Source organism: Coregonus lavaretus (assembly GCF_964263955.1).
Source record: "Coregonus lavaretus genome assembly, chromosome: 38".
NCBI lineage: Eukaryota > Metazoa > Chordata > Actinopteri > Salmoniformes > Salmonidae > Coregonus > Coregonus lavaretus.
This window is the reverse complement of record NC_140025.1, coordinates 5,217,045-5,232,801: the sequence shown is the minus strand read 5'-3', so window position 1 is coordinate 5,232,801 and position 15,757 is coordinate 5,217,045. Positions and strand designations below refer to the sequence as shown.

The 15,757-nt window shown below is 39.5% G+C and overlaps 1 protein-coding gene across 1 annotated transcript in view; it reads left to right on the top strand.

Annotated features, from left to right (window-relative positions):
* Positions 1-15,757, top strand: part of LOC311112486 (lymphocyte antigen 75-like) — a gene marked incomplete at its 5' end in the record, with an annotated part of 61,214 nt that overhangs the window by 40,582 nt on the left and 4,875 nt on the right. Inside the window, 7 exons of the mRNA XM_084155621.1 lie at positions 5,457-5,593; positions 6,117-6,222; positions 6,400-6,554; positions 10,987-11,116; positions 11,414-11,634; positions 11,943-12,105; positions 12,344-12,508. Coding sequence (XP_084011747.1) covers positions 5,457-5,593; positions 6,117-6,222; positions 6,400-6,554; positions 10,987-11,116; positions 11,414-11,634; positions 11,943-12,105; positions 12,344-12,508 — 1,077 coding nt within the window. The remainder of the gene's footprint in view (positions 1-5,456; positions 5,594-6,116; positions 6,223-6,399; positions 6,555-10,986; positions 11,117-11,413; positions 11,635-11,942; positions 12,106-12,343; positions 12,509-15,757) is intronic.

Sequence of the window (15,757 nt, the reverse complement as noted above, 5' to 3'; positions counted from 1 at the left end):
GAATGAAAACATAACTACAGTACAAAGAGTAGTTGTAATCAAGTTGGTTACTTTAGATCATGTAGAAAGGATTATAATGTAGGCTGTTGGTTACTTTAGATCATGTAGAAAGGATTATAATGTAGGCTGTTGGTTACTTTAGATCATGTAGAAAGGATTATAATGTAGGCTGTTGGTTACTTTAGATCATGTAGAAAGGATTATAATGTAGGCTGTTGGTTACTTTAGATCATGTAGAAAGGATTATAATGTAGGCTGTTGGTTACTTTAGATCATGTAGAAAGGATTATAATGTAGGCTGTTGGTTACTTTAGATCATGTAGAAAGGATTATAATGTAGGCTGTTGGTTACTTTAGATCATGTAGAAAGGATTATAATGTAGGCTGTTGGTTACTTTAGATAATGTAGAAAGGATTATAATGTAGGCTGTTGGTTACTTTAGATCATGTAGAAAGGATTATAATGTAGGCTGTTGGTTACTTTAGATCATGTAGAAAGGATTATAATGTAGGCTGTTGGTTACTTTAGATCATGTAGAAAGGATTATAATATAGGCTGTTGGTTACTTTAGATCATGTAGAAAGGATTATAATGTAGGCTGTTGGTTACTTTAGATCATGTAGAAAGGATTATAATGTAGGCTGTTGGTTACTTTAGATCATGTAGAAAGGATTATAATGTAGGCTGTTGGTTACTTTAGATCATGTAGAAAGGATTATAATGTAGGCTGTTGGTTACTTTAGATCATGTAGAAAGGATTATAATGTAGGCTGTTGGTTACTTTAGATCATGTAGAAAGGATTATAATGTAGGCTGTTGGTTACTTTAGATCATGTAGAAAGGATTATAATGTAGGCTGTTAGTTACTTTAGATCATGTAGAAAGGATTATAATGTAGGCTGTTGGTTACTTTAGATCATGTAGAAAGGATTATAATGTAGGCTGTTGGTTACTTTAGATCATGTAGAAAGGATTATAATGTAGGCTGTTGGTTACTTTAGATCATGTAGAAAGGATTATAATGTAGGCTGTTGGTTACTTTAGATCATGTAGAAAGGATTATAATGTAGGCTGTTGGTTACTTTGACACTTCCCACTGGTCACACACTGGTTGAATCAACATTGTTCAGCGTAATTTGTCAACGTATTGTGACGTGGAATCAAGGTGGAAAATACATTAGATTTGAAAAAATGTAATCAACCAGTACTGTTTTAATCTGATTTCAAACAGTTTTGTAAACATTGAAATTAGGGGAAAACTTCCACTTAAATACATTGACTTAACCTGACAATGTAATTTTAAGACATGCTAACCTCTCACCATTACAATGACAGGGGAGGTTTGCATTTGGGGGGGGGGGGGGGTATGATACTTGTGCGTCTAACTTTCTCACTCATCATTATTCATGATTAATTTAGGATTATCCGTAATCATGGTAGCAACCACATTAATATAGAAGTGTTTAGAAACATATTATATTCTTATTTACAATACAAGTGACTCCAAAATGACACAATACAATATTTATCATTCATTTTTATTGGGCACAAAATAATCTGACACAAATCCAAAACAAACAGTAAATGCATTCAACCAATTTGTAGAGTCACAAGCTTGATCTATTCATTACATGCTATGAATATGGGACCAAATACTTAACTTTTTACTACTTTAATACACATACAGTGGGGAGAACAAGTATTTGATACACTGCCGATTTTGCAGGTTTTCCTACTTACAAAGCATGTAGAGGTCTGTAATTTTTATCATAGGTACACTTCAACTGTGAGAGACAGAATCTAAAACAAAAATCCAGAAAATCACATTGTATGATTTTTAAGTAATTAATTTGCATTTTATTGCATGACATAAGTATTTGATCACTTACCAACCAGTAAGAATTCCGGCTCTCACAGACATGTTCGTTTTTCTTTAAGAAGCCCTCCTGTTCTCCACTCATTACCTGTATTAACTGCACCTGTTTGAACTCGTTACCTGTATAAAAGACACCTGTCCACACACTCAATCAAACAGACTCCAACCTCTCCACAATGGCCAAGACCAGAGAGCTGTGTAAGGACATCAGGGATAAAATTGTAGACCTGCACAAGGCTGGGATGGGCTACAGGACAATAGGCATGCAGCTTGGTGAGAAGGCAACAACTGTTGGCGCAATTATTAGAAAATGGAAGAAGTTCAAGATGACGGTCAATCACCCTCGGTCTGGGGCTCCATGCAAGATCTCACCTCGTGGGGCATCAATGATCATGAGGAAGGTGAAGGATCAGCCCAGAACTACACGGCAGGACCTGGTCAATGACCTGAAGAGAGCTGGGACCACAGTCTCAAAGAAAACCATTAGTAACAAACTACGCCGTCATGGATTAAAATCCTGCAGCGCACGCAAGGTCCCCCTGCTCAAGCCAGCGCATGTCCAGGCCCGGCTGAAGTTTGCCAATGACGATCTGGATGATCCAGAGGAGGAATGGGAGAAGGTCATGTGGTCTGATGAGACAAAAATAGAGCTTTTTGGTCAAAACTCCACTCGCCGTGTTTGGAGGAAGAAGAAGGATGAGTACAACCCCAAGAACACCATCCCAACCGTGAAGCATGGAGCAAACACACAGCCAGGGCAACTAAGGAGTGGCTCCGTAAGAAGCATCTCAAGGTCCTGGAGTGGCCTAGCCAGTCTCCAGACCTGAACCCAATAGAAAATCTTTGGAGGGAGCTGAAAGTCCGTATTGCCCAGCAACAGCCCCGAAACCTGAAGGATCTGGAGAAGGTCTGTATGGAGGAGTGGGCCAAAATCCCTGCTGCAGTGTGTGCAAACCTGGTCAAGACATACAGGAAACGTATGATCTCTGTAATTGCAAACAAAGGTTTCTGTACCAAATATTAAGTTCTGCTTTTCTGATGTATCAAATACTTATGTCATGCAATAAAATGCAAATTAATTACTTAAAAATCATACAATGTGATTTTCTGGATTTTTTGATCACAGGTACACTCCGTCTCTCACGGTTGAAGTGTACCTGTGATCAAAATTACAGACCTCTACATGCTTTGTAAGTAGGAAAACCTGCAAAATCGGCAGTATATCAAATACTTGTTCTCCCCACTGTAAGTGAATTTGTCTCAATACTTTTGGGCCCCTAAAATGGGGGGGACTATGTACAAAACGTGCTGTAATTTCTAAAAGGTTCACCCGATATGGATGAAAATACCCTCAAATTAAAGCTGACAGTCTGACTTTAACCTCATAGTCATTGTATCATTTCAAATCCAAAGTGCTGGAGTACAGAGCCAAAACAACAAAACATTTGTCAGTGTCCCAATACTTTTGGAGCTCACTGTATGTCATTCATTATATACAATAGGCCCTGTATACTATCCCAGTAGAAGATCTACTTCAAGTGTTGATATTTGGTTGCGTTCTCAATTCAATATCCAGTTTGTCTACAAATTAATGATTGATATGTTGGATTATTTTATTCACCAAAAATCTAACATAAGAATAGCACTAAATCAAACTTCAAATAAAGTTTGATTTGATTTAGTCCCATTCTTGAACTTAGATTTTTGGTTGAGATGGAGATGTGAATCCAACATATTAACTTGTAGATTTAATTTGCAATCAACCAACCATCCTTCATATACAAGAAAATATCGAATGGTAAAAGTCATGAATATCATGAATTTGGCATCGTATTTATAGAGCTAATGGTAACTGCTTCTAAACTTCTAAATGTGTTGTAATAATATAATAATATAATATGCCATTTAGCAGACGCTTTTATCCAAAGCGACTTACAGTCATGTGTGCATACATTTTTGTGTATGGGTGGTCCCGGGGATCGAACCCACTACCTTGGCGTTACAAGCGCCGTGCTCTACCAGCTGAGCTGTGTTTCCAAAGCTAAGCAGGGTACATAGAGGTAGGCATCTGGATTGTAGACTCGTTCTCACTGAAGTGCATTACCCCTCATATACCAGTAGGAGTCACTGTCCAGGCAGAAATTGGTGGACTATGGCTTCACATTTTATTTCAATATACCTCTTTATTTAGGTTGATATTGAAACAATGGTGTTGATTCAAACATACCATTTTACTATAAACATTGAAAGAAGGTCAAATAAATTATGTCTAATCAAATCTAAAATTCAACAATTTCAACCACCCAATATACTGTATATTGAATATAGGAATTTCAATGTATACGTCAATTTACTTCTGATGATTATGTCAATTAGATTGATGTAACAACCTTTTAGTCAGGTTAAGTAAATGTATTTATACTGAACAAAAATACAAACACAACATACAACAATTTTAAAGATTTGACTGAGTTACAGTTCATATTGAAATCAGTCAATTGAAATAAATTCATTAGGCCCTAATCTATGGATTTCACATGTCTGGGAATACAAGTATGCATCTGTTGGTCACAGATACCTTTAAAAAAAAGTCAGTATCTGGTGTGACCACCATTTGCCTCATGCAGCGCGACACATCTCCTTCGCATAGAGTTGATCAGGCTGTTGTATGTGGCCTGTGGAATGTTTCCCACTCCTCTTCAATGGCTGTGCGAAGTTGCTGGATATTATCGGGAACTGGAACACGCTGTTGTACACGTCGACCCAGAGCATCCCAAACATGCTCAATGGGTGACATGTCTGGTGAGTATGCAGGCCATGGAGGAACTGGGACATTATAAGCTTCCAGATCCTTGCGACATGGGGCAGTGCATTATCATGAGCCTCATGATCTTGTCACGGTATCTCTGTGCATTCAAATTGCTATCGATAAAATGCAATTGTGTTCGTTGTCCGTAGCTTATTCCTGCCCATACCATAACCCCAACGCCACCATGGGGCACTCTGTTCACAACACTGACATCAGCAAACACTGACACCGCTCGCCCACACAACGCCATACACATGGTCTGCGGTTATGAGGCCTGTTGGACGTACTGCTAAATTCTATAAAACGACGTTGGAGGCGGCTTATGGTAGAGAAATTAAACTTCAATTCTCTGGCAACAGCTCTAGTGGACATTCCTGCAGTCAGCATGCCTATTGCACACCCCCTTAACTTGAGACATCTGTGGCATTGTGTTGTGTGATAAAACTGCACATTTTAGAGTGTGTTTTATTGTCCCCAATATTTTATTTCTGCTCATGAAACATGGGACAACCACTGTTGCATTTATATTTTGCGTTTATATTTTTGTTCAGTGTAAGTTGAAGTTTTACCCTCATTTCAATGCTTACAATGCTGGTTGAAATTAGATGAAAATAGTACTGGTTGATTACTATTTTAAAATCCAATATGTTGACAAATTACATTGAAACAATGTTGATTCAACCAATGTGTGCCCAGTGGGTTGTTACCTTTTTATGGTTCAAATGTGACCGGTCACACACACTCACTCACACGCACTCCTGCCCCTCCAGAGTACGAGTACAGCTGTGAGCTGCAGCTGCCATTCGTGTGTGAGAGACACAACACCACGGCTATAGAGAGCCACCCTGGAGAGCCTCACCCCAATGGTCTGCCCTGTGAGAGCGGCTATTTACGCTTCAGGGATAAGGTCAGTCTGTCGTACACACACACACACACACACACACACTGGAGCCTGGTGTCACTGGACGGTCATATAGGAACGGCTGGAATGGAACGGTATAAAACATATGGAAACCAGTTGTGATACTGTTTAATTCGTTCCATTCCAGCCATAACAATGAGCCCATCCTCTGATTTAGTCTACATACAGGTACATTCTGTGTAGTGATTTATTTAAGCAATAAGGCCCGAGGGGGTGTGGTATATGGCCAGTACACCACGACTAAGGGCTGTTCTTACGCACAACGCAACGCAGAGTGCCTGGATACAGCCCTTAGCCGTGGTATATTGGCCATATACCACAAACCCCCGAGGTGCCTTATTGCTATTATAAACTGGTTACCAACGTAATTAGAGCAGTTAAAGTAATTGTTTCGTCATACCCGTTGTTTACGGTCTGATATACCACGGCTGTCAGCCAACCAGCATTCAGGGCTCAAACCACCCAGTTTATAATAATTGTTATTGAATGTTGTCGTTGCCTTTTCCAGTGCTACGTGGTGATCAGGCCTCTGTACGTTACTTTTCAACACGCCAACGAGCAGTGTCAGTCGATGAAAGGAACTCTACTCACTATCACAGACCAAGTTGAACAGGGTGAGTAGTAAACCTTCTAGTGGATCTCTTTTACCTATGTCTTTTTATTCATCATGCTTGTCAATAGACAACCTTCCATTCTCCTAGACATGAGATGACCAATGATTGATGTCCCTTCAATGTCAGTCTTAACCAGCGGTTGTTGACTAGTTGCGCCTATCTGTTTGTTGTGTTCAGACTTTGTGACCTCCCTGTTGCCGGAGCAGCCACAGAAGACATGGATTGGCCTGAAGCTCAAACAGCGGGACCCAGAGTGGGTGGATGACTCCCCGGTCTCCTACCTCAACTTTAACCCCCTGCTTCACGGCCTACTCAGGCCCATGCTCGTCAATGTGAGTTCCCACTCACTTCACTTCTCAATTGTATTCAGTGTGGCAACAGGGATCAATGAGCTATGAGTAGAGTTGAGTTAAAACATACAATTCCATCAAACCGCAGGTAGCATGTACAGTAAACATACCTCTTTTCACATTCAACTGAAATCATAGAATAGTTTTACTGTAAAAATACCAGTTACACTCCCCTCATAGGCAGTTGGTCAGAATCAGGGGTGTAAGTAAGCCGGAATAGTGGGGTACCCCATACCGGTAAAACATGAGCCTATCACAATAATTAAAACAGATTTTAAGAACTGTAGGCACTTTATTTGTTTTTAGGGGGTAGATCAGCTTTAATATTTCAAATAGATTGTAACTTCCATCAATGTAATCGTCTGCATCATTTCCAATCCCCCAAATATATTTTTTGTAAATATATACAGTACCAGTCAAAAGTTTGGACACACCTACTCATTCAAGGGTTTTTCTTAATTTTTTTACTATTTTCTACATTTTAGAATAATAATATGATTAGATTCTTCAAAGTAGCCACCCTTTGCCTTGATGAAAGCTTTGCACACTCTTGGCATTCTCTCAACCAGTTTCATCTGGAATGCTTTTCTAACATTCTTTAAGGAGTTCCCACATATGCTGAGCACTTGTTGGCTGCTTTTCCTTCACTCTGCGGTCCAACTCATCCGAAACCATCTCAATTGGGTTGAGGTCGGGGGATTGTGGAGGCCAGGTCATCTGATGCAGCACTCCATCACTCTCCTTCTTGGTCAAATAGCCCTTACACAGCCTGGAGGTGTGTTGGGTCATTGTCCTGTTGAAAAACAAATGATAGTCCCACTAAGCGCAAACCAGATGGGATGGCGTATCGCTGCAGAATGCTGTGGTAGCCATGCTGGTTAAGTGTGCCTTGAATTTGAAATAAATCACATACAGTGTCACCAGCAAAGCACCCCCACACCATCACACCTCCATGGTGGGAACCACACATGCGGAGATCATCCGTTCACCTACTCTGCGTCTCACAAAGACACTGCGGTTGGAACCAAAAATCTCAAATTTGGACTCATCAGACCAAAGGACAGATTTCCATCGGTCTAATGTCCATTGCTCGTGTTTCTTGGACCAAGCAAGTCTCTTTTTCATATTGGTGTCCTTTAGTAGTGGTTTCTTTGCAGCAATTCGACCATGAAGGCCTGATTCACGCAGTCTCCTCTGAACAGTTGATGTTGAGATGTGTCTGTTACTTGAACTCTGTGAATTATTTTTTTGGGCTGCAATTTCTGAGGCTGGTAACTCTAATTAACTTATCCTCTGCAGCAGAGGTAACGCTGGGTCTTTCCTGTGGCGGTCCTCATGAGAGCCAGTTTCATCATAGCGCTTGATGGTTTTTGCGACTGCACTTGAAGAAACTTTCAAAGTTCTTGAAATGTTCTTTATTGACTGACCTTCATGTCTTAAAGTAATGATGGACTGTTGTTTCTCTTAGCTTATTTGAGCTCTTCTTGCCATAATATGGACTTGGTCTTTTACCAAATAGGGCTATCTTCTGTATACCCCCCCTACCTTGTCACAACACAACTGATTGGCTCAAACGCATTAAGAAGGAAAGAAATTCCACAAATTAACTTTTAAAAAGGCACAGCTGTTAATTGAAATGCATTCCAGGTGACTACCTTATGAAGCTGGTTGAGAGAATGTATCCCCCATATAAATAACATTCTATTGGAAGCAAGAATTTTGTATAATAATTTAAATTGAAAAATGATATGTTTTGAATCCGGCGTCGTTTTGCGTATCAGTTCATAAACACTATGCTATGGAATCGGTACGTCAAAAACCTCTTCCCAACTATTTTGCAATCTATATGGGACGGCTGTCAATCCTTTGATCCTTAAATGAAACTGGTATACTTTTTTATTTATCACAATTTTCTTTAACCAATTATGTTCTTTAACAGACAAGTTCCTTACTTTTTCCCCCTTCCACTTTCCTCTTCCATTTTTTGCGGTAATGCTGCAATTATTTGGTTGTAATTTTGGGTAGAGCAGACATTTCCATATGTTTTTGTTAGCTGCATGTGCGACATAACTCCACCAGTCCTATCTATGATATCATGGTAGAGCATGGCGCTTGCAACGCCAGGGTTGTGGGTTCGTTTAACACGGGGGGGGCAGTATGAAAATGTATGCACTCACTAACTGTAAGTCGCTCTGGATAAGAGCGTCTGCTAAAATGACAAAAAATAAAAAATACGATTATACCTTTTTTATACATTTTTTCAAAAAAGTATGTTTTTTTTATCAATTAGTATATTTGAGTTTAGCCACAATATTTGTTGCATTATTTGTTCTGTCGTTTCTGGAGGATTAAATTGAAATTGCAACCAACTTTCTATGGCTTGTTTTAGAAATATTGATATTTGGGAGATAATTTCCTTTTCAAATAACTGAAAGTGAGAGGTTGTAATCTGAATAAAGGGAAAAAGGCCATTCTTGAACATGGGGTGAGACAATCTTACTAATTTGCTAGAGAACCAGTTCGGATTTAAGTATAACTTTTGTATGACTGAAGCTTTTAGTGATAGGTCTAATGCTTTAATATTTAATCATTTCTGTCCTCCGAATTCATATTCATTATATAAATAGGCCCGTTTAATTTTGTCTGGCTTGCCGTTCCAAATAAAATGGTATATTTTTTTCTCATATAATTTAAAAAACTGTTCGCTAGGCGTAGGCAAATAGGTAAACTGGGATAATACTAAAGAGTTAATCAGGGTGATTTTTCCACAAATAGACAGGTATTCACCTTTCCATGGTAGCAATATCTTATCTATTTTTGCTAACATTCTATTAAAATGTATTGGAGTGTTATCATTTCTTTCTTTCGGGATATGTATACCGAGTATGTCCACATGAATGTAAAAGTTGTATTTTTTAGTGATCCAATACGTAATATAGTATACTTATCATAATTTGGTTTTAATCCAGAGAGGTTAGAATAATTATCTAGATCCTCTATGAGGCTGTGGAGGGATCCAAATTGTAGATTTAAAAGAAAACATGAATCATCAGTGTACAATGACACCTTTGTTTTTAAGCCCTGGATTTCTAACCCCTTAATATTATTGTTGGATCTGATTTTAACAGCTAACATTTCGATTGCAATAATAAATAGATATGCTGATAGTGGACAACTTTGTTTTACTCTTCTTGACAGTTTAAAATTTTCGGAGAAGTAGCCATTATTTACTATTTTACACATAGGGTTACCATACAAAACTTTAACCCATTTTATGAGAGATTCTCCAAAATTGAAATATTCCAGACATTTATATATAAACTCAAGTCGTACTTTATCAAAGGCCTTTTCAAAGTCAGCTATGAATACCAGGCCTGGTTTGCCAGATTTGTTATTTTTGCTGTAAAATTTGCGAATAGACTTGAAAACTTGTGGAATACGCTTCAAAATGCGGTGTGGTTCGATGATAACACTGACATTTTGCCATGGCAGAGATGAGGCCGAGACCGAGAAACGCGTGGACAGCAGTGTACGCATCAATTCAGATTAGAAGACTGTTGTAGGCCTAATGAATGACAATCACAGAATGCCATTCATAACACTTTTTGCTGTTTTGTAAGTGGTCTCTTTGCATTTATCAAATGGCATTGTATGGATGCCGGAATTTAAGTTGCCCAATAGTTGGAATAATAACTGAAGTCTGGAAAATGATGGTAGGCCTCTCATGTAGCCTATTATAATATTAACTCCTTCAGAATTAAGTGTTCCTCACAGTAAAATGATAGACAAAATGTTAATTTTGTCTTGGGAACAGGAGTGGAGAAATATGAGAAACCTGTTGTGTAGCCTAAACGTGCAATTTCTTTCAGCGACATAAAAGCTGACAGTATTTCATTTTCAACCACATAAAATATGCATCCAAGATTAACTAAAATACTATCAGAAACATGTTGGATCGTTTTCACAGCTTTTCATTTCCTGAAAACGGGTCAAACTGAGCAAAAATCAAAGAGAAAACTTTACTGATGTCAACTAGACTGTTGATGATGCATTGATCATTCTATCGATTTATGACATTATTCTGCTGGGAAAGGCTTTATTTAGTATTCTAAACAATCATCAAGTAATGACAGAAGAGAAGCTGCAAATTATAGACAAGTTGACTAACAAATAGCCTACCAAATGTAAAAAATTATACGCAGAAAGATATCTACTTGAGGCATAATCTTAACCACTGGTGTGTGCAGGTAGTCTTTTTAAACAAATGATGGGACTGCATAAACATTACTATGATAGACTATACTAAATACCAGTCTCTAACGACGTTCCACATCTGTTTCAAAGTTCAAGGTCATCATAACCTATAACTAACTCTCTGTGTCCCTGTTGTTGTTGTTGTTGTGTCTGTCTGCAGCTCCATGACCCAGAGAGCATAGAGCTGTGTGTCTTCATGTTCAACGACCCCAGCTCTGCTATGATGGGCTCCTGGGACTACACCTCCTGCTCTGACCAGCAGTATGTGGCCATCTGCCAGCACTACGCAGGTACACCACCGCCACCTGGCAGCAGAGGGCACCAAACACAACTCATTATCTGTGCTTATCTGTCAGTGTTCACAAAAGAATGGATCATGTGTGGACTCTACTGTCAGAAGGCTTCTGATAGAAAGACTTGATATTAAGTGTATTTTTTTTATATACGGATATTAAGTGTATGAAGTAGACTGATATTATTGATACTTGTTACTTGATATTGCTACTGTTTTGAGGAGTAGAAATTGAGCATATCAAATAGGGTTTGAACCCTCGTCTGACCCCTTTAAATCCCTCTCATGTTCTCAGATAAGCCAGAGGAGCCCCTGTTCCAGTTGGAGCAGTTCCAAGCCAACAACCACACCTTTCAGCTGGTTCAGAAGAACATGACGTGGTTCGAGGCTCTGGAAGAGTGCAGGAACCAGAACATGGACCTGGCCAGCGTAGCCGACACCCTACAGCAGTCGGTCCTCACCGTGCACGTCACCCGCGCAGGCAGCCCCATGTGGATCGGGCTCTTCAGCGAAGACGTAAGTGGCCATAGCTCTTCACCCAAACCCGTTGGTGTTCGCAGATCTAAAAGAAAGTGATGGGATTAAGGCAATATGGCAAAGCAAACAACCCATAGCCCATTGGAAGGCTAGGTGGAGCCATGGCCATGTAGAATAGGTCCCACCTATCCTGTTCCTTCAGATCTGCAAACACTGAAGGATAGTGGCTGATTCATAATGACGATTTCACAGATGCTACAGTAGAGTTATGTTTGTTCTTAATTGACTTGCTTGGTTAAATACAGGTTAAATAAATAAGGAACTCACTCAGCATTTTGTATTGTCAGGATGGTGTCCACTACCGCTGGACAGACCACAGTCACACAGTGTTTAGTCGCTGGTCCTCAGAGCCCACCGTTGGACGCTGTGTCTTCCTGGACACGGAAGGCTTCTGGAAGGCTACAGAGTGTGAGGAACAGTTGGCAGGGGCTATCTGCCATGTTCCACACGGTAAGACAACAATACAGTGGCTCAGTTGGTAAGAGCTGGGGTCTTGTAATGTAATGGTCATGGGTTCAATTCTCGCAAGGATCACATACCAAAAGTGTATGCACTTTGGATACAGTTTTCTTTTAAGTGGCATAAGAAAACAATACAGGATGAAAATCAACCAAGCACTCTCCTCAGACAGCAACTGTGTATTTTGGCAGAATTTTCTTTTTTAAATGAATGTTTTCAATGTTTCCAGAAGAGACTATTACCACCCCTGAGGACATCGCTGTGAAATGTCCTCACAAGAGCAGCGGGCCAAACTGGATCCCCTTCAAGAACAACTGCTACACCTTCCAACTGGTATCGTCCAGATGGGATGAGTTTGACAAGGGCCAGATACATCAGACATGCAAGAAACTGGGTAAGGAGCAAGGACACCGTCTGGCACAAACATCAGTCAGGAACCATTTGTATTGTGAAGACCTCCATAAACAAGATACATATTAGAAACATCTCTTATAGTCTCAATTAGAAATGTGAAAAAAGGGAGCGCTGCTTTGGCATCAAATATGAAGACAAAGAGAGATGCTCATTGGAGAACGGGGTATAACTTTTAGCGACCAAATAAAGTTGCAGCTATGTAAAAACATCATACTTTAAAAAATCCAATGCACTCTCTTGTGGAAAAGTAAAACATATTTTATTTTAGCAGCTATTGCATAGCAAAAAATCCTAACTCACCAACGCATATTGCTCACCGGCCTTCTTCAGGGTTCACAGGTGCACAGTAGTGAGCAGAAATGAAAGGGGCGTGGACAATATTAACCAATAGATAAAGAGGAAATACATCAAATACAAATAAATCAATCAATAATAACTATAGGCCAATACAATGTTTCACACAACTAAACAACTCAAGATTATTATTATTATTATTATTATTATTACAAATATAATTACAGAAGTATAATAACAAAAAAGGGGCTAAATCTATTTAATAATTCAACCCGGAAAGACAGTAGCTTTGAGTGTGTGTATCCAGGAAGTTTCCCTTTGTAGAAGACACTTCAGCCTGTAATCCCCCCTCTTGTTGATGGATGCCACCTCTATGTCCGGGCTACCATGGCCGGCTTGTTGGTAATGCACAGCCATGGGATAATTGTCACTCACTGTTTTGATGGCATATTTATGTTCTGCCAGTCTCGTTCTTTTAGCATCCTTTTTGTGCGACCAATATAAAAACAACCACATGTGCACTCCAACCTATAAACAACAAACACAGTGTTGTAATTCGCAAAAGATTGGATTTGGTAAGTTATTTTCTTGTGAGTCATTGAACGTCTTGTTTTTTTGAAATGTTGGGGCAGTGGTTGCAGTGTCCGCACAGAAAGGTTCCAGTGGGTTTGGAAAGCCAGTTGGCTTTGGCTGGGGGGGGGATTAGGTGACTGTGCACCAGCTTGTCCCGTAGGGTCGGCAGGCGTCTATAAGAAAAGCATGGAGGCTCGGTAAAAACTTCACCTAATGCAGGGTCACTTTCTATGATACTCCAATTCGGTTTGATATTCTTTATTTGAGATGACTCTGCTGTACTGGGTAACAAAATACATTTGTTTTGACTTTTGGGGCCTTTGGTATTGTCTGAGCATATTTTTTATTTTCCAAGGATTTAGCCTTTATTATGGATTGATTGAGAACACTTGACCTGTATCTGTTGTTTAAACCAGCAACTTTATTTTGGAAATCCTCCTCCTTGTCACAAATGCACCGTAGCCACTGTAATTGACCCATATAAATATTTTCAATGAGACCAGTAGAGTGAAAACTGTCTGCCCTTAGAATGGTATTACAGTCCATAACTTTTCTAAAAATGTGTGGAGTTGACCGTCTTGGGTTTTCGTGATTTTCGGGGTTCTATATTCTTTAGCGAGTTTGAGATTCTCTTTAATAGAGTTCATATATTTGTGGGACCAGGGGTGTCATGCACCTCCAAGATCTGAGGATGGCTGGAGAATTTTGCATTTTTCGAACACCTGAAACAGCCTTTTCCTGCAATCTAGAGCCATAAACATTATGCTTAATTCTATGGAAGAAATATTGTAATTATCTGCATATCTAAGCATACCTCTTGAGCTGTCTGTATCCTCCTGACTGGTGGTAATTTTTTTAATGAAACTAAATATGCTTCTCTGCATCTATGCTCAAATCTGTGTAAAAGATTGACAGGAATGTGAGTCTTATTTAGTAATTGCTTGCTTTTCTAAAGTCTACCAACCTTGCCAGCAGGCATGCCAGCTAAGATAGTTAGACAAGCTAGCTACTCTAACTTGATAGCCTGAAATGGCTTCTTGGTACCTAGTTATGAGGTGTGGAGATTGGGTACCTATCTCGGATAGTTAAAGCCAAGTTCATAAAATTGCTAGGTGGCTAGGAGTATTACAGTGAAACAACAACCACAACAACCAGAAGAAGAAAAAAAAAAATCTATATATTTTTTAAACAGGACAAATTTGAGGGGGCACGTGCCCCCCTATGGGCATGACGCCTCTGTGTGGAACTGTAGCTGTTCATTTTCAGATGATCGAAACACCAAAATGATGTCATCTATATATCTTCCGTACCACATGATTTTATAAAAAAATGTATTAAGAGGACAAAAAAAATGTCTCTCCTACCATAGTCCTAAAAACACATTTGCGTAGTTTGGTGCAAAACAGGCGGCCATTGCTGTCCATTTGACTTGTCTGTAGAGTTGGTCCTGAAAAAGAAAAATTGTATTGTTTAGTGTCCACTCTGTTAGAGAAAGTATGTTGGGGGTGCGCTTCCCTCTGGCCTGAGTTGAAGATAGTGTTTTAGAGCCTTGAGACCCTCACTGTGTACTATATTACTCTAAAAGGGTTCCACGTCCATAGTCACAAGAAAAGAGGAGCCAATGTTGTTTAACTCAGCTAATTTGTTCATTTGTGTGGGTGGTGTCTTGCAAAAAATAAGGTAGTTCGGACACTAGAGGTTTAACATATTCTATGGGATTAAATTGTATTTTTTTTGCTATGCAATAGCTGCTAAAATAAGCTGAGTGTACAGTCATTAAGAACATATTCCTAATATTGAGTTGCACCCCCTTTTGCCCTCAGAACAGCTTCAATTCGTCAGGGCATGGACTATACAAGGTGTTGAAAGCGTTCCACAGGGATGCTGGCCCATGTTGACTAGAATGCTTCCAACAGTTGTGTCAAGTTGGCTGGATGTCCTTTGGGTGGTGGACCATTCTTGATACATACAGAAAACTGTTGTGTGAAAAACCCAGCAGCGTTGCAGTTCTTGACACAAACCGGTGCACCTGGCCTGGCACCCGGTTCAAAGGCAATATTTTGTCTTGCCCATTCACCCTCAATGCTACACATACACAATCCATGTCTCAATTATTATTTAACCGGTCTCCTCCCCTTCATCTACTCTGATTGAAGTGGATTTAACAAGTGACATCAATAAGGGATTCACCTGGTCAGTCTATGTCCTGGAAAGAGCAGGCATTCTTAATGTTTTGTATATTCAGTGTAAAGCCTTTTTAACTTTTCCACAAGAGAGAGTGCCTTGGATTGTTTGAAGAGTGATGTTTTTACATAGCTGCAACTTCATTTGGTCGCAATAAGTCTCAATTAGACTTTTAGAG